This window comes from Myodes glareolus, chromosome X (genome assembly GCF_982192425.1).
Source record: "Myodes glareolus chromosome X, mMyoGla1.1, whole genome shotgun sequence".
Lineage (NCBI taxonomy): Eukaryota > Metazoa > Chordata > Mammalia > Rodentia > Cricetidae > Myodes > Myodes glareolus.
Window position 1 is genome coordinate 44780973 of NC_142053.1, and position 25331 is coordinate 44806303.

Here is a 25331-nt window from a genome sequence, read left to right on the forward strand (position 1 = left end):
GATCACTCTAGAAAGTGATACAAAGTGCTGAGTTTAAACTAAGCCCAGAATCTAATGGTAAAAATGAGGAGAATTCAGGGTATAGGTAGAAGCAAAGTATCCTCTTCTAATCCCTGTCCTCTCGCTTCCCACCCCAGCCCTTTGCCCTTAACCCCGAGCCAACCAATGGTAACTCAGCCCTGGCTGAACTGAAGCAAAACCTGTTACCAGCCACCAAAGGTCAAGTTGCTGCAGCCAGGCAGTCCTGCCAAGAGTCGGGCCCAAACAAGGAGGCAAATAGTTTGTGCCCCATCTGTAGCACATGGTCTGCTCATTTATTGGTACCACCTAATGAAGAAGTGATCTGGTCCTGAGATAGAAGGCTTCCAGAGACCCACCCAGTCCTAAAATTCTGAAGCCTAAGTATAGGCGTCGGATGCCAAGGACACTGGAGAAAGTCTCCGGAGCGTGTAGAACACCAAGCCAATTGGAGTGCCTGCTAAGCCAGCCCAGGATTCCTTGCATTCCAGCCACACCATATCCACCCCCACCCCCGGAGGGCAGCCAGTGGCCACAGCAGAGCCCACATCCAGCATGCCGAGACCCACAACAGACCCTCCAAGAGCTTGCTTCCTTGCTAATGGCCTGCCTTGTGCTGAGTTCAGGGAGGTGGACAAATTGTAACACCCAGTTTAGCCTAAGAGGCTGACTTCCCATGGACTCTCTGGGCAGTGAATCATTTTGAATAAGCACTTAAGCATCTTTCCACTGAGTCATCCTGAGGACTGTCAGGTTCACTAATCCTGACATATACTGTGTATATCCTTTGTTCAGATTCTGTCCCCATGCTGGTACTGGGGCCTCGATATAAACAGCAGAACTTTAACAATGTGCTTGCTGGAAATCATTTGTATTAGGACTTTCATTGTCTGCCTCTCTCAAAAAAAAATGCCTGAAGCACAAATTAAAATCTTACCAGTACCAACCCTTGGTCTGTGTGTGCTTTTGGCAACATAACTACCGAGAATATGTCCTCTTTACTTTGAGTGGTGCTGCATATTCAATTTGTTTTCCAGAGCCTCCATGGATCTGTTTTCATTTGGCTTCTTCTAGGCCAGGACTGGCATTTTCTTTTATACAGGAAATACAGGAAATATTTCCTGTAAATATTTTAGCATTTGCAGGCACCTCTTGCTACAACACTTCCTTTGCAGTGTGAAAGCTGCCATAGACAGCATGCAAGTGATGGCTGTGGCTGCCTTCCAATAAAACTTTATTTACAAAGAGAAGTTCTGAGTCCATTTAGCTCACACCTCCTTTCTAGACACAAAATAACCTGAATCGCCAGGTGAAACCTAGTTTCCCATGCTAGAATCTGTGAGGACCATCTTGAAGATTGGAGTGTTTTCATTTTCCTTTGGGGAAGGAGACAGACATTGTAGGAATAGTTTCTTCCCATTTGGACTATCAAATCCATTTCTCAAAGGTGGTAGACACATTGTGATGATGAGGACTGGCTAAAGGAGGATACAGTAACAACATGCAAACTTTAGAACTTAAAACACATAAAGGTGTCCATCTTAGGTGAATTCTTCTTTTGATCCTTACCATGGGCCCTGACTGGCAGAGCTTTGCCATATAGGGTTTAGTGCCAATGTTCTGAGAGGGGAACATAGCAACTAGTAAGGTAGTAACTGGTGTCCTGGTCTGAAGTGTTTTTTGCCTTGGAATGAAAAATGACTTTTGCTCATGTGTCACTGGCGGAAGGAAGTCACCTCTTCTCGGGACCTGTTTCTCAGAGACAGGGAAATACAAAACTATCATGTTCCTGGACAAGGAAGTGCTGTTCAGTGCCCCTAACAAACATCTGCTTTCAAGAGCTACTTCCTAGTATTTTTCCTGATGCCTTTTCTTGCCTACCTTTTTGGTTGGCCTACTTGTCTTTTCGCCAAAACTCTACCTGGCTTCTCTCATTCATAATAGCCATTGAAATCGATACTTGAGAACACAGCCGAGGGGCTCAAATATTGGTACACTAAGCCGTACTTAAAATCTTGTGTAGTCCAGCCATGGATATGAAGTCAGGCCGCTGATCCAGGTCCTACATGCCTTTGGATCCAAGCATTGATTGCCATTGGGCAGCAAGCCTGAGAACAATTAGACCTCCCGTGTCTCTGGTTTTGATTTCACTTTTATTTACTTTTAGTGGAAATTTGAATCAGAGAGGGAATTCTGAGCGCAATGACTCTAGGCAGTTCCTTCCTTTACTGCCATGGAGAACAGTTGTCAAGATGGAAGAGGTACGGAAATTAAAAGACAGCATAGGTGGTGAGGCGGCTGTCTGAGGAACTGAAGTGATGGCTTTGGCGGAGGAGACTACACAGGAAAACACAAAATCGGCCGGGCAAGCTAATTGCTCTACTGGTCTTCAATGCAAATGCTCCGTGACTCTACATACAAGGGCAGCGTGCCATTATCTCAGGAGCCTGAGTCCTTGTCTTTAGCCCTCTCACCCTTCTGAGATCTCAGAGTCCTCTGTTGTGTCTTTTGCCTGTGGCCTTCAGTGTGGGAGAGAGAAAAGGGAAATTATGCAAGGCATCTGACAGGTCACTCTTCTAAGGCGCTTGGGTCATTCTCCACCAAATTTTATTGACAACGTTCACAAGGTGCCTAGCTGCAAGGAAGTCTATGAAATGTGGTGTTTGTAACAGGGTCCCTAAGAGAATTTGATGAACACGGGGTGTCTAGCATAAGGGGGATTCTTTATAGGAGGAGTTCACACTGGCTGAATCTTCGACTGAAGCCTTAAACGACACCGTCAGTATTGAAATGTTTGCCGCTCACAGTACTACTTGGTAATGTAGGAAACTACTCCTGCCTTTGGAAACGTTTGAAGATAAAGAAATGTGACAAATTCAGTTCTCATACCTCCTATTTTTTCTCTGTACTTCATGTGACCTCTGGACCCATATTTAAGGGTACCTACATTCTCCTGGACACAGAGACTTAAGATGTGAATCCTAGGGAGAGGAATGTGAAGATGGCATTCAGTAAAATGAGAATCAGTAATCCATGGCACTTATTCTGAATACTGAACCATTCAAAATTCACTCTTATAAAATAAGGGCTTCAGACTAGAGAGAAGGCGTGGGTAAGGGAGCTGGCTGTTCTTCCAGAAGACCTGAGATTGTTTCCCAGCACCAGTGTTGAGCTGCTCCCAACTGCCTGTAACTCCGGCTCCAGGAGATGCCTGTGGCCTCTGTGCATACACGTGCACATACCCACAGAGAAATGCATGCATGCATAAGTAATAAAATATATCACTTCTTAAGTAAAAGGCAGTCATTAAAATGGTGACATGCTCTTTTTTTTTTTGTCCTGGCTACCAGGAAACTGAGAGTCCTTTGACACATACTACAATTTCACTTACCCTCTTGGTGGGTATTTTTGGTAGTTACTTCTTGGCTTAAGGTTTTGTTTTCTATTTTTATGTTTAATTACTTTTCATGGTAAATACTATTTGTTGCAGAAAGGAGAAAATATAGGTGTACCTTCTTGCTGTTTCATGTAACGTTAGGTTTGAAGCCTGGCATTTAGATAAAAGATGTTCTGCATTTGCTGTGACTTCCTGGGCAGTTGGTTTCACATGATGCAGCTTTAGAGAACTGTCTGTGAGAAACATGTAAAGAAGTGTCTCATGCCATGAAGAGTAGCTATGACTTTGGCGTCAATGTAGGGCTGTTAAAATAAGGAAGTCCCTCTCTGTACTTTGCATATTTAAAGATTGGGTACAAACCTAGCAATGACTGATTCTAGTCAAGGTGTCCTCATCCACTCCGAGGACAGACAATTCTCTATTGTTTGGGTCTGTGCCATTTCTTTGTAGATACTTTCCAACTTCCCTTAGCTTCTGCCTGTAGAATGGAAGCAGCACCTTCCCCACCCATGACCATCCAGACTATCTCCAGCCATTGCCACATAACCCCTCAGGAACTACCTTTCCACGTTGAACCTTCACATGAAACAGTGAGTATCTTATAGTAGCTGAGAACTACCGCTCTAGTGCAAGGGGATTCATGTTTGCTTGCTTTTTGAAAATTATTTTCATTTTTTAGAATGTTATTTTTTTTTTATTCTTCCACAATTTCATACACGTATGCCATGTGTCTTGATCATATTAAACCAAATCCTCCCTCTCACTCTGTCTGGGACATTCAAAAACTTCACTTTCCCGCCTTCATATCCACCGTTTGTCTTTAATAATCCACTGAATCCAGTTTGTGCTGCCTGCATATGTATAGGTGTGGGTCTGTCCACCTGAGCATAGGAAACTCTCCAGTGGCCACATTCCCGAAGAAAAGTGACTCCCCCTCCTTTAGCAGCCATAATTTGCTAATATCGCTATAGTCGAGGATGAAGCTGAGAAATAGCCCTACCTCAGGACCCTACGCTGGAATTCAGTGCATTTTCTCATGTTTTTAGTTAGAGCTAACGGTGCTGGATGGTAGGAGTTTAGTGATAAGCATATACATACATACATACTACATATATACATACATACAGTATTATGTAGGTTGACCTCAAACTCACTATTTAGATGAGAATGACCTTGAACTTCTGATCCTTCTTCCTTTACTTTCCAAATGCTAAGATTACAGGTGTGCATCATCATGTCCAGTTTATGCAGTGCTGGAGATCAAACCCAGGGCCTTATTCATTTGAGCCATGCACTCTACCAATTGTGTTCCACCTCTAGTCCTGACCCTTTTGATTTTCAGACCACCTATGTGTTTGCCTGTAAGAGATTGCAGCTTCCTTTCCAGAGCAGAACCTTCAAAATCACTAGAGTGGCTGTTCTTTTGTCCTGGCTTTACTTTCTGAGAACGCAACCTCCATCTCTAAAGCTCATAGATCTTCGACTCACAGACCTTGCTTTCGTCTCTGAGTTGACCAATTCCTAGTTTTATCTCAGCAAGAGGTAACAAGAGTGCCTACCTGAGTGGGTGGATATATGTAGGGACAACAGATCTAATGGATATCAGTTTGAAGTCCCAAACACAGAGCTGTCCATCACCATCATTAGTCTGTAAATTTTAGCTTTGAGCACGGATGTGATTATTATAATTATTGGGATCTCAAACTTCCAACACTTTTCTGTGCCTATGCTATTTGCATATGTTGCACCCCCAACACTGACTCGCTATTTGAAGTGATTTTCAATCAAGCATAACGTGATTGGGGAGTTTGAACTCATTCTGACCAGATAACTATTCCCCTTGCTCTCTTTTTAGGAATTACTGATATAAAACAAAGACCAAACATTATTACTTTTCTAGCTAGGAAAATCCAATGGTAGCCACACAGCCTGTTTGCTTAATTAAGACCTGACCCCTGCAGTAACCTTGCCTTTCAATAACTTTATGTTGGCATGAGGATATGGGACAACATAGTAGCATCTGACTTCCAAATATAACTCCCACTTTTAAAGTGGGAATGTTTGTTTATCTTTTTGTTTGTTTGGTTGGTTGGTTTTACCCTTAATATCTCTGTTTCCCAAAGAAAAGACACTATTCCATGGTAGTGGAGGATTTTGGGGGGGGCTGGTTTTTGTTTGTTTGTTTTTTTTTTTTTTTTTGGAGTTGAGCTCTTTTGCATCTAGGATTTCCTAACATTGTTCTTTCTCCTTCTCTTAAATTAATCTTCCTGTAGTTCTGACTTTGGCTTCCATTCTTAAGGAATTTCGTAGGAGGAAAACCATGACACTTTCTCTTTTATGCTGCAATTTCTAGTACCTGGGAGATGAGCCCCTCTTTTTGTGTCTAGAAGGAGACTAGAAGGAGAAACGCTGCATTTTCCTAACAGTGTTCTCCTTGCTCCAGCGTCCTGGAGCCTGCAGTTTTTGCCTTTGCTGCCACCTCTTTCTCTGTGAACTCTGCCAAAGGCCTTCAGGGGCTGCTTCCTGAAGGCTGATGTTTGCAGTTTACCAAACACAACAAAATGCTTGTTTAGGGATAAATTTTCTCAATTAATTCTCAAGTACTGTGCTGCCTGTGGGTTTTCTTTTTTAGCTGATAATGGGCTAGCAATGAGCTCTTTTAACCATCGTCAGACAGGTCCTACTTCCAGCTTTATTTTCTCTCCTCCCGTCATTCCAGAACACTTTTGCAACAATACAAAATCTCACCGGATCACATCACTGTTCAAAACGTTTCACTGCCTTCTTGTTATATACACAAAAACTATAGGCTGCAGGGCTTGACATCTTAGTATCTCCAGGTGCCTCCTGTCATTGCATTATCATTGTAAGTACCAAACTGTGGTTTCAATCAACACTCCACAGTATTGCATAGGTGGGGGGGGGGCTTTTCTCTTGTTTTGGATGGTTTTATAGTAGAAGTAAAAATGTCAGGGAAGGGAAAAGACACAGAAGCTGCTAGAAGTCCATGTTGGGTCTTATCTGAAACAGGTAACTAAGCATGAGAAGTGGGATCATAAGTTCTCTAGTTAATAGTATACAGGTGATGAATAGTATCAAAATTCTCTTAATGCGTAGGTGTTAGGTGTGATACACAGGCTGTTCCTTGGATGCTCTGAGTGAGCCCAGGAGTTCCGAGAAAATGCTCAGTTGCACTCACGCATGTTCCTTAACTGTGGCACTCCTGAGATCCTTCAACATGTGGAGAGAGACATGGGGTACCTACATGGTAACCCTTTCCCCAACTTTATTTGATACCCAGAAACCTGTTTTCACAGAGCATCTTGCGAACCAGTAGTGCTCTGCAGAGCAGACTTGGGAAATGCTGCTGTAGGCAATCCAAAGGAATGCCTGACCAAACTCCCCACTGTCTCATCCAGATGCCTCGCATTGTTTCTGTAAGTGCTGCTTGAGTGTAGTGACTAATTTGTCCATTTCAAAGGGGCATCGGCCTTCAAAAATCCCAGATCCCAAGGGATTAGAACTAAGGGAGTAATAGTAGAACTCATTTAGGGAATTTATTCGGGGGAAGGAGAAAGGCAGAGAGCGACACATGTTACCACAAGCCTGTCCTTAACAATTACAAATCATGCATAACAGTTTTAACATTTTCGTTGCTACTGCTAATCCAGTTAAGATACCTCTGGAGAATTAGAAAACATAAAATCCCATAGCTTGGAAGCAAAGGAATACTCCACAACTGTCAGATCCACAGTGGAAGGGTTTTGTGTTTTAGCCTACATATTATAAGTGCACATGAGCATTTGAGATTGAAGAACTGGCCTCTGAAAACAAATTTCTGCTTCAGTTGTTGGACTGAGCTTCGGAGGACTTCTCCAGTCCTCGTGTTTTGTGGTGCTAGGTAAAAATGAAAGTCCTGACTTTCCATCCTTGTTTTGACCCTAAGATCAGTGTCCCCTTCGCATCTTGGGGCCTTGCTTCTATGTGTCAAACAAAAGAGGATTTCCGATTCCCTCTTGGAGGAAATCCTAGGAGATTTGTGTAATAAGATTAGAACAACTCATGAGCTGAATAATGCAGCTGAGGAAGCTGTCGGATGAAAGTGGGAGAAATTTGGGCAGGGAAGAATGTACAGGTTCCCTCTGAACTGAAGACTGGATTATGAGGAGACTTGATGAATAAATGCCCTCAGCCCCAGAAAGCTGTTCTAAAGATATGCATCACTGTGGATGCAGAGAACGTAGACCAAGTTTTGTGCAGAGATGCGGTAAGTACTGAAGCACCCAAGTTTTCTTTTTCAGCAGTGAGGGCACCTCTTTTGCATCATGGCCTGATCCAAATCTCGCAAAACCCATTGAGCATTTTTCCTCAAGGATGTGGGCTCTCGTACCCTCAAAATTTCGAAACTCACTTCATGATCACTTTTGGAAGCCATGATTCACCCCATCAATCTGAGCTTTAAATAGAGAGTCATTTGGCACCTGGCTGTATATGCTTTCCATCTTAGTAGAATTAATAATGGCCTCTAAACATTCACACAAAACCATGTTTGTTTCCTCACATGGCTCCTTGTTACAGTTCTGAAACCATCAGGAGATGGAGAAAGAGAAGACATGAGTTTTGTTTCCTTTGTAGTTATTGATTACTTAGAAAATATGAGATCACATGTAGAAGGACATACTGAGAAGCTTAACGACCCGAATTCCATCCTCAGACACTATAAATTGTCCTCTGGCTTCCACATACATATATAGTATTGTGCATGCCCCTACCCCCAATATATTTGATATTGGGTGCTATGTATTATGAAGAGACAGATCACTAGAGTTTCTGCAACCATCAGAATGCATTTCACAAACCATAAGGGCTCAAGAGGATATGTATAAGCAAAGGGTAGTCTGTGGGGGTGGTTGGTTCTAGCATGAGTCAGGACAGGATTGGCAAGGAGCGTAAGGAAGTAGAGACCTACCAGGGAGCATTCTTCAGCTCTATGACATATCCTCAGGGGAAGGAGTTGAGTTGTGTGTCATGCCCCTGAATGGGTCATGCTGTGATGCTCCTCCGTCTGCATAGCTTTGGTTTCGGGTGTTTGTCCACAGGCCAATTGATGAGTAGCAAAGCAAGGCTGGCACTGATGCCCAAAAGGCAGCAAATAAGCAGCAGAGGGGCCCTTGCTGAACTGACAGAACTCGCGTAGAACATAGTAAGCTCTTAAGTCTATCTAGCCTGCTGGAACAGACTGGGGCTCAAATATTTTTACCTTATCAGATGGTGTCCCATCTGAAAAGTAAAGGGAGTCATAGTCAATAGGCTGTTTCCTGTAGTTTGTTTCACCCCAGGACTTTTAAAGATAGATAGATAGATAGATAGATAGATAGATAGATAGATAGATAGATAGATATCGATAGATAGATAGATGGATGGATGGATGGATAGATGGATAGATGGATGGGTAGGTAGGTAGATAGGTAGGCAGATAAGTAAGTAGGTAGGTAGATAGGTAGGTAGGAAGGTAGATAGATAGTCAGGTCAGTCTTTATGCATGGTATAAATCCTGCAATGTAAAAGTAAGCAAAAACAACTTCTCATAACAAATGCACATATACAGTTACAGAAAGTATTTAGAAGCAGAATCCAGAAAGGCAAAACTACAGCAGCCTCATCACTCAGCAAGCCGGTCCCAAAACCAAACTAAGAACAGACAAGATGCTGCCAAAGCCCAAATCTGTGCCCAATCTGAAAACACCTCTTGCTTCCATCCTTCCCAGCCTTCTGCCTGACAAGAGGGGCATATCAGGCAGGGTCAGCTACTGCCTGACAGCAGCTGAAACACGGACAGAAATGAGATGAAAAACAGCATGCAGATGGGGTCCGGATGAGGAGGGGAGAACTGGGATTTAACCAGGGTGTGAGCTTTCAGCGCCCTCTTCCACGCTCTTCTCTCCAGCTGCAGCCGCAGAGGACTGTTTCCGCTCACTCGGCACCTTCTTTCTTGGGACAGTGTTGTGTCTGTCTGTTCAGCTGAAGAGTGATCTGTCGAATCTGCTACAAGAATTTCCTGGCCTGGGACCCCCACTGGGGGCTGGGCCTGGGGTGGGAGCTGAGAGGCCACTTTGTCTTGCTAAAGGTGTGCACACAGAGGGTTTTTTTAACTTTCCATGCGGGAATATCTTCCCTGCATCAGTCCCTTTGTTTAAATCAGCAGTGTATCAGTTGGACTCCATTTCCCAAGGTGAGTACTGGGGGTGCTGGGTAAAACGGTGGCACAGGATTGACCATGCTCTCTCCTTGGCTAATTCTCCATTTATTTTAATGTATTTTCATATTTCACCTGCCTGTCACTAGGGCACAATATACCTTTCATATGTCTATGAGTGCCCCATTTGTCACTCATATGCCTTCATTGCAGGATGTACAGCACTTCAGTCTTTTTTGTACTATTTTTATTAGACATTTTCACAGACTATAAAATTCACCTTTGTGAAGTGTACAATCTAATGAGCTTTGTCATATGCAGAGCAAACACAGTTATCTCACAGCTAATGTACTAGCGATCACTCTCTACTCTGACCCTTATTCCCAGGTCTTGGCATCCTCTAGTCTAATTTCTGTCTCCTCAGATTGATCTTTTCAATCCATTTGACAGAAAGGAAATCATACATTTAGTATACTTATTATTGTTATTATTGTCTGGGTTTGGAACAGATTTAATGCTGCAAATCAGACTGTTGTTGAACTCACTATGTAGACCAGGCTGACCTCAAATGTTTAGCAATCCTCCTTCCTCAGACCTTGAATGCTAGAATTAATATCCAGCTTATTTGTTAAAGAATATTTTTGTCTATTTGTCAATTTATGTTTCTATATGATATCTCTTGATCATATCCACCCCAACTCCCCACTCAAACTCCCTGGAGATATTTTCAATACAGCTCCATCCCACCTTCACATCCTCTTCTTTTTTTATTCCACTTAATCCACTTAGGGTTGCCCACATGCTTATGGTTGTGAGATCAGTCATCAGTAGTCGCATTCTTTAGGAAAAAAGACATCTATTTCCCTAATAACCATCCCTGAACAAGATCTCCTAAAGCAGTGCTTTTCAACCCTCCTAATGGTGTGACCCTTTAATACAGTTCCTCATGTTGTATTGACCCCAACCATAAAATTATTTTCACTGCTACTTCATAACTGTAATTTTTCTACTTTTATAAATTGTAAATATTTTTGGAGATTGTTGACTGATGTTTCTGTCCCACCAGGTCCCACAGCCATTTAGTCCCAAATAAACACACAGAGGTCTACATTAATCATAAACTTGTTGGCTATTAGCTCAGGCTTTCTTATTAACGAATTCTTACATCATAAATTAGCCCATAATTCTTGTCTGTATTAGCCATGTGGCTTGGTACCTTTGATCAGTAAGACATTCTCATCTTGCTTCCTCTGGGTCTGAGTGATGACTGCAGACTGAGCTTTTCTCTGCTCAGAATTCTCCTGTTCTCTTCACCCTACCTCTACTTCCTGCCTAATTGCTCTGCCTATACTCCCTGCCTGGCCAATCAGCATTTTATTAAAATGCAATTGACGGGGTACAGATCATTGTCCCACAGCAGGAGATAGATGTTTACCAAATGGGTTACAACCCACTGGTTGAGAACCTCTGTTCTCTTAGGATGTAAGCTCCTCCCTAATTCATACTAGAGATTTGACCAACTTGATTTGGTGCAAAGCACTTGTAGGTTACTATAGTTACTTTGAGTTTATGAATTCATCTGTATCATGTGTAGAAAATAGCTGTGCACAACACTGTTTCTCATTGTCTGGCTCTTACATTCCCTCCATTCCATCTTCCATGGTGTTTCCTGGGCCTTTGAGGGTAATTGATATAGATGTCCCATTTAAAGCTGAGCACTCAGTAGTTACTTATCAGTTACGTCACTACAAAACTGGTGTGGGAGATCCTTCTCTCTGTGTGTTGCTTATATTGGTTAATGAATAAAGAAACTGCCTTGGCCTGTTGATAGAGCAGAACTTAGGTAGGCAGAGAAAACTGGACTGAATGCTGGGAGAAGGAAGGCAGAGAGAGAGAGACAGACACCATGGAGCTGTCAGAGTCAGACATGCCAAAACTATGCTGGTAAGCCACTGCCACATGACGATGCACAGACTAATAGAAATGGGTTAAATTCATATGTAAGAGTTAGCCAATAAGAAGCTAGAGCTAATGAGACAAGCAGTGATTTAACTAATATAGTTTCTGTGTGATTATTTCAGGTCTAAGATAGCTGGGTGGCCAGGACGAACAAACAGCCTTCCCCTACTACACAAAATTAAAAACAAAACAAGACAAAAGCTTTCTCTGACCAAAGTTGAAAATAGCACTAAACTATGGGTATAAAATAAATATTTAGAAGGCAGTTTGGCAGTGTGTCTATTTAGCAATGGTAGTAGGTTCCAACACACTAGGACTTAGGATCTCCTTAACCAAGGACTTTGAGCAGGTTGACAATATTAGACATGAACTCCTTCTTCAGCAGATCTTAAACCCAGTCATAAAGCAATTGGTTACCATTTAGAAACACTAGTGACAAACTATTCTGCTGGCTTCTAATTCCACTCATCTCAGTGAACATCAATTGAAGAATGGTTAGCTGAGACTTCTTTGAAAGTAGAGCTTGACTTTGAATGGAGGGGGAAAAAGATGATAGGTGAATGGGTCAATAGAGCAGAACCCTAAATGGAAATTCTTTATGCAATCCTTTCTGGAAAACAGCACAGACAGCACTCATCTTTGTTTGGAAATGATACCTGAAATACATTGAGAAAGTGCATAAAGAGGCTCAACTTTTCTTTCTTTGCCTTGGCTTTGGAAACCACCCACAAACACAAATACATTTGTGACTATGCTGATCCTCAAATCCTCGTGTCTGAGCACTCTAGTGATCCAAAGCAGAATCTACTATGTGGTTGTGGGAAGTAATTCTGGCCAGAAAACAAACATTGGGCTCAAGAAATCTCAACTGTAGAGTTGGGAATATGGCTCATCTAGTAAGACCCCTTACTACACAAACATGAGGATCTGAGTTGAAGTGTAGAGCCATTTGTGATCACAAACACTTCTAATCCCAGGGCTGTTAGGTCATCTTATCTAACACACAGCCTTCAAATAGAATTTTTAGAAATATGGTCTTCAAAATAATCTTTGAGTGAAAAATAGATTTATACCATTTAAGAACTTAAATTAATGTGAAAGTTCATGCATATAGGATTATATATCAATGTATATTTAATCATACCCATTAAAATGTCTAAATCAGACTATTCCACATAAAACTATTTATCTCCCAACATATATTTTATTCATAGCTATTATGACTTTCTTGTGTAGTTTTCCATGTTTTCTTAAGTAAAATACAAGTGAATCTGAATATATACGGTTTAAAGTATAGTCTATTGTACATAAAATATATAAAGTTCATAGCTGCTTATATCTCGCTTTTTATAATCTCTTCTGCCAAGTCTGTATTGCATTTCCATATTCTCCCTTCATTCTGACCTCTTGCCCTCTCAAGTGGCCGGAAGATTTTCTAACACTGTATCAGTGAAATGTCAGAAAAGCAGGAAGAAGTTACATTCAAGCTTGGCCATGAAAATAAAGTAGAATGAGAGCAATGGCAACACAAAGGGTGGATTGGTTCTTGAGATTAGCATCTAACCCTCAAAAGCCCTACAAAAGCTATTTCTAACTAGCTATAATTTCTCCACTAAGAGAACGACAATCTGATGGTGAAGAGAAGAGGGAAGAGAGACACCACCACAAAAGCTTTTGTTTCCAGAGTGCTCGGAGAAGGATAGCACCAGGCAGGTGACAACTCACTAAAGCCACATTCTTAGAGCTCTCTGCACAACTCACAGTCACCTGAATAGGTCCAAGAATCCCTTCTCTGCCACTATCTAGATAGAGCCTCTTTGTGAAGCAGTTGTTTACTTTTTTATTATTAAAGTGGTGCTGTGTTTGAGGAGCTTCAAAAAAGAAAAAAAACAGAATTCTGTGCATGTCTATGCACTCAGTCTCCCAGCAAACACTGATTTATTTGGAGATTAAAACAAACCTTTCTGGTGAGTCAGAGAGTGTCAGCAGTTGATGGGGAAAGAGGGCAATCTCTATTTTCGCTTTGGGTAGCATGCTGTCTAAGGGAGATTTCAGCTGAGGAGGCTCTGCCCACAAATTCTGGAAGGCAAAGCAGATAGTCCCCCAAGTTGGCTGAGTTGAAGGCACTTTGGGTAGCAGCAACTGGATAACTTAGTTGCATGAAGTAGGAACCTGTGAGATTCCGGCTGTCTGAGGAGCCAAGTGGACATGTATTAATGAAGTCTGTTGGCTCATAGAAGAGTGGCACATTGATTAGCTTCTTAAGGATGAAGGGTTTAATTCTGGCTCACAGTTTGAGGATACAGTCCATCATGGCAGCAGGAGTTTGAGGCAGTTGGTCACATTGCACTCAGAGTGGGTTGTGAGCACTGATTGCCTTTCCAGAGGACCCAAGTTCAGTTCCCAGTCAGGTGGCTCACAGCTGCCTGTAACTTCAGCATCAGGAAATCCAGCATCTTCTACACAAGTACCTTGTGTAGGTACTTCTGTAGGGAGTACCTACACAAATGTGCACAGGTACACACATAAAAGAAAGTAAGAATAAAGTAAATAACGGGGGGGGGGGGGCAGGTGCTTACAGAATTTTTTTTAACTGCCAGCCTTCCCAGACATGTGACAACCTGCTGAGTTTTACCTCCTTCTGGAGAGGGTATTTGATTCCAAAGAAAGTCTGCTGGATTACAAAATTTAGTTGCAAAGTGACAATCATTTAGGCAACAGGATGAATCTCTAATTGCCATATTTTAGACTTTGGAAAGAGCAAAAGAAGTAATAAATATTTAGGGTAAGGAAGTGTTGTCTAAGCACATCAGAAATCATAGTTCTGTTTATTTATAATGTCATCCCTCATGTAAGGAGAGGGAAATAGCTTCTTTTCCTGTCCATCTGTAATGATATGCCTCAATGCTGTTCTGATTTCTTCATGGTGCCTCTCTTCCACTACTTTTCATAGTATTTTGTGGGAATTTAAATAGAAACATGGGACATGGGGAGACTAGAGCTATGCAGGCTGGATACTTTTGTTACAGTATTCTCCTGAGGGGTCCTGGAGCCAGCTTGGGTTTACACTGATTTCCTGCCAGTTTTCAGCTAGGCACACTGAATATGTTTCAAGGATAGTTGGTTCAGGGCCCAGCCACCTCAGAAAATCTGGGAAGGGAGAGGATAGAGACTGGGGTGTCTTTTCTTGCGCATGTGGTTGGGAAACATGCTGTGTTGGCCCTATAAAGATTCAGGGAGAATTGAGACATGTGCCCCATTCTTAGATAGAAAAATTAAACACAAACAAGAGAAAGTGGCCTGTGCAAAGTGAAAGGGAGTTGATACTGGGGCTGCCATAATGATTCATAGATACTATTCCAAATTTTTAGCACCATTTGTGAAAATAACACACACTGGAAGGCAGAAAAGCTATTTCATGGTCTACGCTTCCTCTGAGCAGCTTTGTAACGTGGGTCAAATTCTTTCAGGTTATCTGTGGCTTCATTTTCATAAGTTTTCCCCTAAACCATTACAAATGTTAGCGTAAAATGAATGAAGATACCGAGACGTTTACATAAGAATTGGTGGAAGGTTGACAATAATTTCTCTCTTTTTTTTTTGATTCCTGTTTACCTCTGTCTTCTGCTCTCTCCTCATATTCCGTTGAGTAGATTAGTAGACTCCAGTGCTGCAGTACTCTGAAGACTCTGAAGAAACCTCTCCCTTAGATGTTAACTTCTTATCCATGAAAGCATAGCCTGTGTACATTTCCTTCACCACAAAATGCTGAGATTTGGAATAATTAGAACCCAGGGGGCAAATGGCCCTGCTCCTGTCCTTTCCCTGAAGAGTTCCACTCATTTGTGCCAGCTGCACTTGTCTTCTTGCATGCACACATGGCAGGGCTGGGGACTCAAGGCCTAGACAGAGAGTGAATCAGTATGAGATGAAATATGTCTTAAAGGGGTCTTCTTTGTAAGCCAAAACTCAGGAACTATTCTTGCAGGCTATGCTTTCATGGATAAGAAGTTAACATCTAAGGGAAGAACAGTTGTGGTTAGATCAACTTATACAGAAAAGTAGAAAACCAAAGTTTTAGCCATATCATTGAAGTTGATGAAAAGTGCAGTTTTCTAGCTATTTTCGAACATGGAATTTTAGTAAGACAACATCACTCTCATGATCTGTTGCTTTGGACTTTGATTATAATTAAATGACCCTTTGCTTGCTACAAATTTGTAATTATATGCACTTTTCTTGATAGTGGATAGGAAGGAATTTCAGAATCAGATATCATTCAATGTCCTAGTGCTACCAATTACAAGTTGCATGACCTTGGACAGATAAATTAATTTTGTGGCGCTGCACATCGAACTTGGAGGCAAGCACTCTACCACTGACCTATGCTCAGGGCTTTACATTTCTTAATTCTTTATTTCTTCATTGATAAAATTGGCATAATCATATATACAATAGAATGTTATTGGTGAAAGACAATGAAATAATGTACTTAAAATCATCATGTTATATTATTATGACATATATTATTATTAGCCTTTATAATTTTTACTGCATCTCATGAACAATGTCAGTTTGTTTTTCAACAGTTTTAGTGCTGCATAATTTATCCACATAATATGGACTTTTATTATATTTTTATTAAAAAATTGCCCTGCTCCCTAAGCATCTCCCTAAAGAAACCCATGGTTCCTCTGATTTCACCACTCTTCCACTATCCTGTGGCAAAGCACTTTCCACACATCAATGAGTAAGTCAACCTTGAAGCATAATCATTACTATTTTTGTGTGCACTATTGTGTGTGCACATGGTGTCAGTGCATGTGTGTATGAGAGAGAAAGTTAAAGACAGAGACAGAGGACACAGAGAGACAGAGGACACAGAGAGACAGAGACAAGACCAAGAGTATGCAAACTCATGTAATACAGAATATACTAAAGAAAACCCAGTGGAAAAAATTCCAGAGATCATTCTCTTTAAACGCACTGGGTAAATTAACTTTTCTTCTATATGGCAACTGCCTGCTAGTCTCTGTGCAGTAGAAATACATGAAAAAATAATTTATACACAGGTGTAAATAAGTTGATAGAAGGTGAAATTTAATTTCAGGACATCCGGTTTTGATTTTCCTTTTTATCATTAACTAATTCTGTTATTTCAGGGAAGTCAGTCTCAGAATTTGTTTCTCTCCAATAAAAAATGAAGGGGAGAATCTACCCCACTTGACTCATAGATGGTTATGAGCATCACTCTTGCTAATATATATGCGACCTCTTTGTAAACAGTGTGCTGGGTGGCCATAGCATACAGACACACGTTCTGGTGATACTCAAATTCCAGATGGTGTGCTTTCAACATCAGGTACCTCGAGAGGTTCAGAGCATTGGCTAGAATTATTGCACAATTCTTTGAGGAGAAAAGGAGATGAGAATTGAACCTTTATAGTCAAATTCTTCAACATGTAGAAGAGAGTGAAGGAAGAAGGCTAACTTGGTGGAGAAATTAACAATAAGCAACAATCAGAGACCAAAGGAATCACATAATAAGCTATATAAAAATGTCTATGTACAAATGTATGACAAGTTGTATACATCATGATGAGGGATAATGTTTCCAGGGTAGTTACAATAGACAATAGATGGTTTTCCTGAAGGTCTAAGAGAAGACTAAATGGTGGTAGAGTGAACTCCCTTTTAGGTAAGTCATTATCTTATTCATTCTGGACCAAGGATAATCACAATCAAGACAAGGCCTTGTCCTCATTTCTCTAATGCTTATGATACTGCCAGGCACATAGGTACTGCTCAATTAATTCTTAAGAAAAAATGGCCAGATGCTCAGCTGTAGCTCTTCTGTGGCTGTTCTAATACTACTACCTACAATTATTAACCTCTGGAACAAGGATTGTGTTTTAGCTCCCTCTATGTAGTACAGCCCCATCTGCTGTTGAGAATCATGAAATTCTTTGAAAGTATGCCAATACTTGATGTGGTTTGTATTTTTCTCCTCCACTCTGTTCCAGAAGATGCCTTACCACCTGTGAACAATAAGGTGACCAGCAAGTCCTGTGAGTATAATGGAACCACTTACCAACATGGAGAACTGTTCATGGCTGAAGGGCTTTTTCAGAACCGGCAACCCAACCAGTGCACCCAGTGTAGCTGCTCGGTAAGACCCTGCATCTCAATGTTCCTGCTGGTCACTACCAAGATGGGAAAGTAACCATCTCTGTCTTTATGTATTCAGTGAAGCAGACCCTATAAGGTGTTTGAATGAAGATAAGGTGTGTTTACATCTCAAGCCTTCCGACCTGTCCAAACTACCTGATCTTCATCAAGTTTGAGAGCAATTGCCAACGAACTAAAAGTCAGTTGTATCCAAGGCTTTCAGCCTAAGAGTGCTCAAATAGGCAAAGATGAGCTGTTGGACTTAATCAGCAACTGCATTTCCTAAAGAGTTATGCAACTTAACCCTTCACCTGAGGAGTCACAGTTATTGATGTCTTAGTAATGCCATAGGTAGAACACTTAGCATTGTTCTAGAGCTACATGATCAAATTTGAAAAAACAACAAGGAAAAAAGTGAGTGGGTTATATATTTGTCTCTGTCCTATTTCTAGGCACTTCATCACTGGACCACATCCCTATTTCTTTCATCTTATTACTAATAGGTCGTCAATCCCCAATTTCCTACAGTGAGAAAGTGAAGTTAATGCCTGATTGCAGTGATTCCCATGACACTATTCGTTACTGTGTATACTTTATAAAGTCTACTAACTTTATCCTTGCCTCATTGTGTAGTCCAGAAACTATTAGACAGAACAATAAAATATGGTAAAATAGATATATAGAATGAAGCATGAGAGGAGCAATCATTGGTTTCTTAGAGAAAGTCAAGTAGTGGCTTCTTGGGTGAGAGAGGCATCAGTTTTCTTTAAGGGTGTGGCTCCTGGTAGGTGGGCTCCTTTCTGGTATATGGCCCCTCATGTCCAAGGGTATATGAGTGGTACAAATAGACTCAGTGGTTTACAAACAAAACAGACAAGACCTTGGGAGGGGCCGTCGATGAGGGTGAATCTGTGAGGCCTTAAGTGAGGAGTGAGGGAAGGGTGTGATCAAAATACATTGTATGTATGTAAAGAATTAGAAAACTATTATGTTTTAAGAAAATGAAGCATGAGAGGGTCAGGCTAGGGGACTGTTACAAGTTCGAGAACAAACTGAACTACACAGCAAGTCCTAGCCTCAAAAACTACAAAACAAACAACAAAAAGATAAACAAAAAAATGAAACTAGAAGGAACTTGGAAACATCTTTACTAACTGACTATGGAAATAAACAGGGGATTCCCAAGGCTAATAGAATAGATAGAATCTCTTCCAGTTGGGATTTTTAGTGGAAATCCAGTATCTCAGTAACCTGGGAGAATTGTATTGTGATGTTATTTCTCTAATGGTCTTTCAAGCCTTACTAGGATGTGTATCCAAGAACAAAGCAAAGGGCTTAAGAGATAACATTTAAAAGGTAGAATTCTAGGAAATTGAAATTATTTGAGTAACAGATGCAACTTCCAAAGTGACTCCTCTCCTTTGCCTCACAGGGGACTGAGCTGTGGTATTAAAATCACCTTGTATAATTTCTACTCCCCCAAAAGAGAGCCTATCTTTTTGGTTTTGAAAAAAGACTCTATTGAGTGTTATAAATAGTGACTATGACCCAAATTCCCATTTCCATTCACTCCCAACAGACAGCTAGGTTATGATAAGGACCAAAGGATACCAGTAAAAATAAGAGAGGTACAGGGTTTGGAGGCCGGTGAGAGTCCTCCCAGAATTCTGCCTGTTTTCTGGGGCCCAGATACCTGACAAAGATTGCAATCTCTTTGGGGAGTTCATCTCTCTCATGAGGAAATAGGAGATGGGAGCTGAAAGTGTGCATCATGGGATGGAAGAAGAACCTAAAGCTAGCTGGAAGAGAAGCAGTGCCATGTTTTGGTCCCAGTTGTACCCCAGAAACTGAGGTAATCCCTGACGATCCCTTTTCTCAGATCAGCCTGGATTGATTCTGGCTTTCCTTGGCAGGAGGGGAATGTGTACTGTGGTCTCAAGACTTGCCCGAAACTGACCTGTGCGTTCCCAGTCTCTGTTCCAGATTCTTGCTGCAGGGTATGCAGAGGTAGGTGCTCTATATCCCAAGGATCTGAGGATTGCCATCCCAAGTAGAATCCTTCAGGAAAGAGCAAAATACCTGTCCCATCTCTGAAGGAAAAGGAATTAGTTGTGGTTGTCTTTGTGTATAGAAATGTACCCAAATTATATTCTAAATGGACTCGTTATCACCTCAAACCTGCCATTTCTGCTTGAGCTTCTATTTTGGTTTTATACTGGTACCAGACTTTCTTTCTAGCCTCCTGGACTCGTACTTAATCACCTTTAACTTGGCCTTGCTTGGGTCTTCTCAAATTACCAAATCTATTAGCAGTCTTTTCTAGTCCTTCCCATTGGCAATATTAATATTTTTTCTTTGGCTACACATAATCTGTGAATGCATCAAGAATTTCCTGCATGTCAAACTAAAACTAAACCATTCTTAAAGCCATGTAGAGAATATATGCATCAAGGGCATTGCTAGACTGTTCGTCATCTTTATGTGAATTACAAAAAGGAACCCCATACTTAGGATACTCTATTGTCATTTTCCAGAAAGTCCTTATATATTTATACCTCCAGCTGTGACACACTTGAACAGGACACAACCTACACAGCCATAGCAAAGATAATGTTCTTTGTCCTTCTAGAACTCACATTTCACCAGAGAAGACAAAAAATAATTAAGCAAGCAAATATTCAAATATAGATGATATAAGTATTATTAAAATAATAAATGAAAATATTATTTTTAAATCACAAGTTTAAGCTTGAGTCGTGAGGAAGGCATTGGCTTGAGCATCTTGAAATTCAAATCTGAAAAATGAGCAAGAGCCATCCATGCAAAGAGCCTGGGGAGGAGAATTCCAGACAGAGATAAAAAATAGTTCTAAGACCCAGGAAAGGAAGTGCTTGAAGCATTCCAAGAGTCTGAGGAGCAGTGTGGCTGGAATCAGGGGACTGTGGTTGAGACTGGCAAGGGATGAGATGAGGCTGAAGGGATGAGCAGAAGTTAGAGCATGCAAGGCTGTGGAGGCTGCAGAAAAGGAATTTGGATTTCAGTTTTACATGTGCTGGGAAAGCAGTGGAAATTTGTGAGCAAGAGCGCTGCAGGGTGCCATTGAAAAGGGCTCACTGGTTCTTTCACTCAGGTTTTATTGAAGGAAGGCAATAACATGGGAGGAGAGGCCCAGAGAGGTTGATTGAGCTACCTCTCCAATATGGGAGGATAGGACTCGCTCTTGGGATCACATTGCAGAGAAATTGTCCTAGGTGTAGCCTGTGGGATCATGATGCTTCCATTTTAGCCCCAGCCTGGCTGTTTTCTAGCTGAATGAGCACTGTAAACCTGTCTAACAGTCTCTGCAGTAAAGAAAACGGTTGGGAGCTTTAAGTGGGATAATGCAAGAAAGGGCCTAAGACAGACTAGGACAGCCTGAGGAATCGATAATGAAAAGTGGACAAATGTGATATGTATCAATCATTGTTTTTCAACCATGGGCGTACATAGGAATTGTCACGGTGGACTTATTCCCAGACCAGGAGAAGAAAGTGATCCTAATTGGTAGCCACGATAAGGAGCACTGAATTAGAAGAAAATTGTATGACATGTCCTTGTGGAAGTCAGGAGGATGAGCCCTATTTATTATTTCCATCTTACTCTTTCAAAGGGATGCCCTTAACTATGCTACATCTCTGTTCAGAAGTCCGTATTCTCCCTTAGGCCTTCTGAATGGAGTCGGAGGAGGAGTGAATGGGGAGAGGGCGTAGGAGGAAGGTAGGGGATAGTGAAGGGGATGGGAAGAGAGGAGGGAGGGGAAACTGGTTAGCATGCAAAATAAATAAATAAAGTCTTTATCCTCACATATATCATACTTAAAAATATTTCAGACATAATTCTAAGCACCATTCCTGTGTTCTCTTGCCTTTGTATGTTTACCCTCTCCTCTCACTCAGTGTTTTTGTCTCATAAGGACCCTGTTGATACCTATCTGCGCTACACCTTCAGTGACCTTGGAGTAGGGCCCAATAGTCAGTATGTAAACTGAATTATCATTCTTTCTGCAGTAAAATGGTGCTATATGGACCAGCACTTAGATAAAACACTCCAACGGTCCCTGAGGACAGTCATCAGTGATGGTTTGCTATCTGCATTGTGCAATGAAACTGAGCTTGCTGAAAGTCTGAAACTGGGATAAATGGACATAAATGTGATCAACTTCAATCTCTGATTTGTTGGTCATCTAATTGTTCTGCTACCCGTGTATACTCATTCCTTTTAATATTCTACTTGCCCAGGCCTTATAAGTCAATATGGATTCGATTACAGCCTAATTAGATTTTTGTTTCCATAAGGACAGGCATCTTTCCCTAACTGTTTCTCACTGCGTGTGTGTGTGGTGCTGTGGTGCTGTTATTACATTTGTCAGAATAATAGAAATTGAGATAACATGTCCCTCTCCAGATTAATTTTAAGATGGTCCAAAGTCCAAAAGTCCATTTTGCATTGAGATATGCATGAGTTGCTAATATAATCAGCTGGACATTCTAATCCAGTCGTTAGGGCAAGATTATTTCTTGGAAAGGGGGATATGAGAAATATAAACTGGAGAACAATTAATGAAAGAATAGTGAGATGAAGTATTATTACATCGAAGAAGCTATGTGCTCTCAAGACAGAAGGACATGGATTTGACATTGCAGGGCCACTGTCTATACTGTCCGTTAGACAAGCCACTTAACCACCCAGAGCCTGGGATCTCTCCACTGTAACAATGAAGGATGTGATGGTATCCACCACCCACAGTGGTTGTGAAGATTAACTGCGGGCATAGAGTGCTGGGAGAAGGCCTCATACAGAGTGATTGCTTAAGAAGTGGCAATTATCCTGAAGTTAAGTAGAATGGAGCCTTCCCATGTCTGATAGATTTGCCTTTTATTTATTTAATCTCCACAGACAGAGCTTTATTTCTAGTCCTTCTTGTGGGAACAGATCCTGGTACTGAGTGTCTTCAATTCACTTGTCACGATTGAAATGCTCCCTTTTAGCGAGTCCTCAGAAGCAGCAGATGAAAGCTCATTACTACTGATGGTGCATTGTCCCTTCGTAGCTTGACAGTTCGCTGCATTCTTCCTTTGGCATCCCCAGCCGTAATGCGCCACTTTCTTTCATCTTTCTTTATGAAGACTAAATCCCCAACTTTTATAAAAATTGTTTTTTCTGTGCCTCCAATTTCTTTACATCTTTGAGTTGTATGTAATGTGCTTGAAATGTCTTTGAAGTTCCCATTTATGAAGCACCTAGTTATTTTTTCGGTTGAAATGATGTTTGTACAAAGGTGTATCTTGCCGAAGCATATTACTCACACAGCAGGGAGCCCAGACACTTCTTCCCTATGCTGACCACCCTAACTGCAGGCCAAATACTGAAGAAAAAAAACAACAATCTTTTGAGTGCTGAACTTGCAAACCTTCATATAAAGGGCCCCATTGAAGCAGCCTGTCCGCACTGTCACCAAACACTAATTCTCGCCTTTCTCCCTGGGTCAGACAGCAATCCTAGACTCAGATTGAATCTCAGCCTCGGCCTCAGTTGTTTAGACATGTCTGTGAGGCTGGGACAGTCAGGAGAGTGTTGGCAGGATACGTGTCATTGCTGGCACTTCAGCAAACCTCATCTGGACTGAAAGCATAGTGCAAACAGCCGCTAGAACAGTAAGGGAAACTTTATCAGAAGAAAACATCTCTTCAGAGATTGTACTACTGCCATATATGGGGCAGACAGACCTCAAACTAAACCCACACCCAGCACTCCCCCCACCATTTATCATTTGGGCTTCTCGTCTCCCGCCTATGTTGCCAAGTCAAAGAGGGGAAGGCTATGTACTTGGACTATGAACAAGGGAGAAGAATTTGGGGTAAGCTGCTGAATGTATTTAAAGCCAATCGTGTATTTTATAGATCGTGTGGATATGTCACACTTAGGTATACACCCGCCAACACATAAATGCTTATGTGTGGAGCAACTCACTTGATCTTCACAACAGTAGTGGGAACTATTTTCATTCCTATTCCGAAGCTAGGAAGTGGAGACAGATTCTAAGTGATCTGCCCCAGACAGAGTAAAAGAGGCGGGCAGAATCAAAAGTTGAGCCTAGTCATTCTGATTCCAAAGTTCCAAGTTAGTAATTAACACCTTAACTATTGGGATACTTTTTAGTCTACTTGCATCAGTATATGCTAAATGCTTCTATTTTCCAGAAAAATAAGGTGTCCTAGGGGCAAGTTCCAAGACCATTTTTTGTCCATCATTTTATCTCTAGCACTAAAACAGAACCAGGTACTTAGTCATTACTTAGCAACTGTCTCATGGCTGGATAGAATCTACCCTATATTCTTTGAGTATAAAGAGAGAGAAGGGTAGAATGAGAAGGTTCCTCTCCACTTGTGAGTGAATACGTTGGGGCCTTACAGAGAAGGATGGGCAGTATAAGTTAGTCTTTGCCTATGCCACGTTCCTTTTTCCCCTTTACTGTCTTGCAGGAGGAGACATTCTTTTCACAGTACTGCAAATATTCCTCAGCAGTTAATGAAGCAATTTGGGACTCTGGAGGCAGAATTGTGGGGTTTCTTTATTATCTATCTATCTATCTATCTATCTATCTATCTATCTATCTATCTATCTATCTATTTTTGCCCCTTGCTCCCATGAATTCTCTCACAAATCCTTAATTTACAGACATGCCATATGCCACCAAGGATAGGTGTCATAAAATTCAGTAACTGAAAGGAGGGAGTATCCTAATCTTGAGAGTAGAACAGAAATTCCTGGAGCATCTCCCCTCCATCAACTGCCATGATAAAACTGGTGACAGTCCTATAGTCTCTGAGCCTCTGAATTCCTGATGGTACCATCAAACTAGCACTCCTGTGCATGCTATTTGTACTGTTTGTTCTACATTGTATGTGGTCCCTAATACTTTAATCTTTTGTTATTTGTTTGGGTGAGTGAATGGACAGGGTTGTTTTGTTTTGTTTTGTTTTAACTTGAAACAAAAATTCCCTGTATATCCCAGGTTTGCCTCACATTTGCGATCCTCTTGCCTCAGCATCCCCAATGCTAGTATTATAGGTTTATGCCACCACACCTAGCTCTTTGAAGAGCTTGACTTGTTTTTAAGAGCTTGAAAACAATCTGGTCCTTCCCTTACCTGCAACTCATTGGTTCTTTTATATGAACATATAACCAGACTCTGTAGCCCAGCACAAACCATTTCCCTTGTGTTATATACCTATCCTCAACCTTTTCCACCACAAGCTTTAAATGACACCTCCCTATTGCCTATTAGAAAGCAATCCATCTTTCAGGAGCACAGCTGAGACTGAAGTTTTTAAAAATAGCTTGCAATTTATTGCTTGACAGTTTCACACATGTATATAATAAATTTTCTTTGTGTTCACTCCTTATTTCCCTCTCTTATCCAATCCACACTCCTCCTGAAACCCTTCTTCCCTACAATTCTCTCTACCTACCTCTTACTGAGGAATTATCGGCTGTTAATGAAACTCCATTTCTAGTTGTTCCAACTCATGTATCTAGCTTACTGACTTCCTT

General features: G+C 41.3%; 1 protein-coding gene across 3 annotated transcripts in view; it reads left to right on the forward strand.

Annotated features, from left to right (window-relative positions):
* Chrdl1 (chordin like 1) overlaps positions 1-25331 on the forward strand; it is a 143281-nt gene that overhangs the window by 46300 nt on the left and 71650 nt on the right. For 2 of the 3 annotated variants that reach the window (XM_048441734.3, XM_048441744.3), the window contains exons 4-5: positions 17594-17739; positions 19652-19745. In XM_048441734.3, coding sequence (XP_048297691.3) covers positions 17594-17739; positions 19652-19745 — 240 coding nt within the window. The remainder of the gene's footprint in view (positions 1-17593; positions 17740-19651; positions 19746-25331) is intronic. The other variant, XM_048441750.3, reaches the window with a different exon arrangement.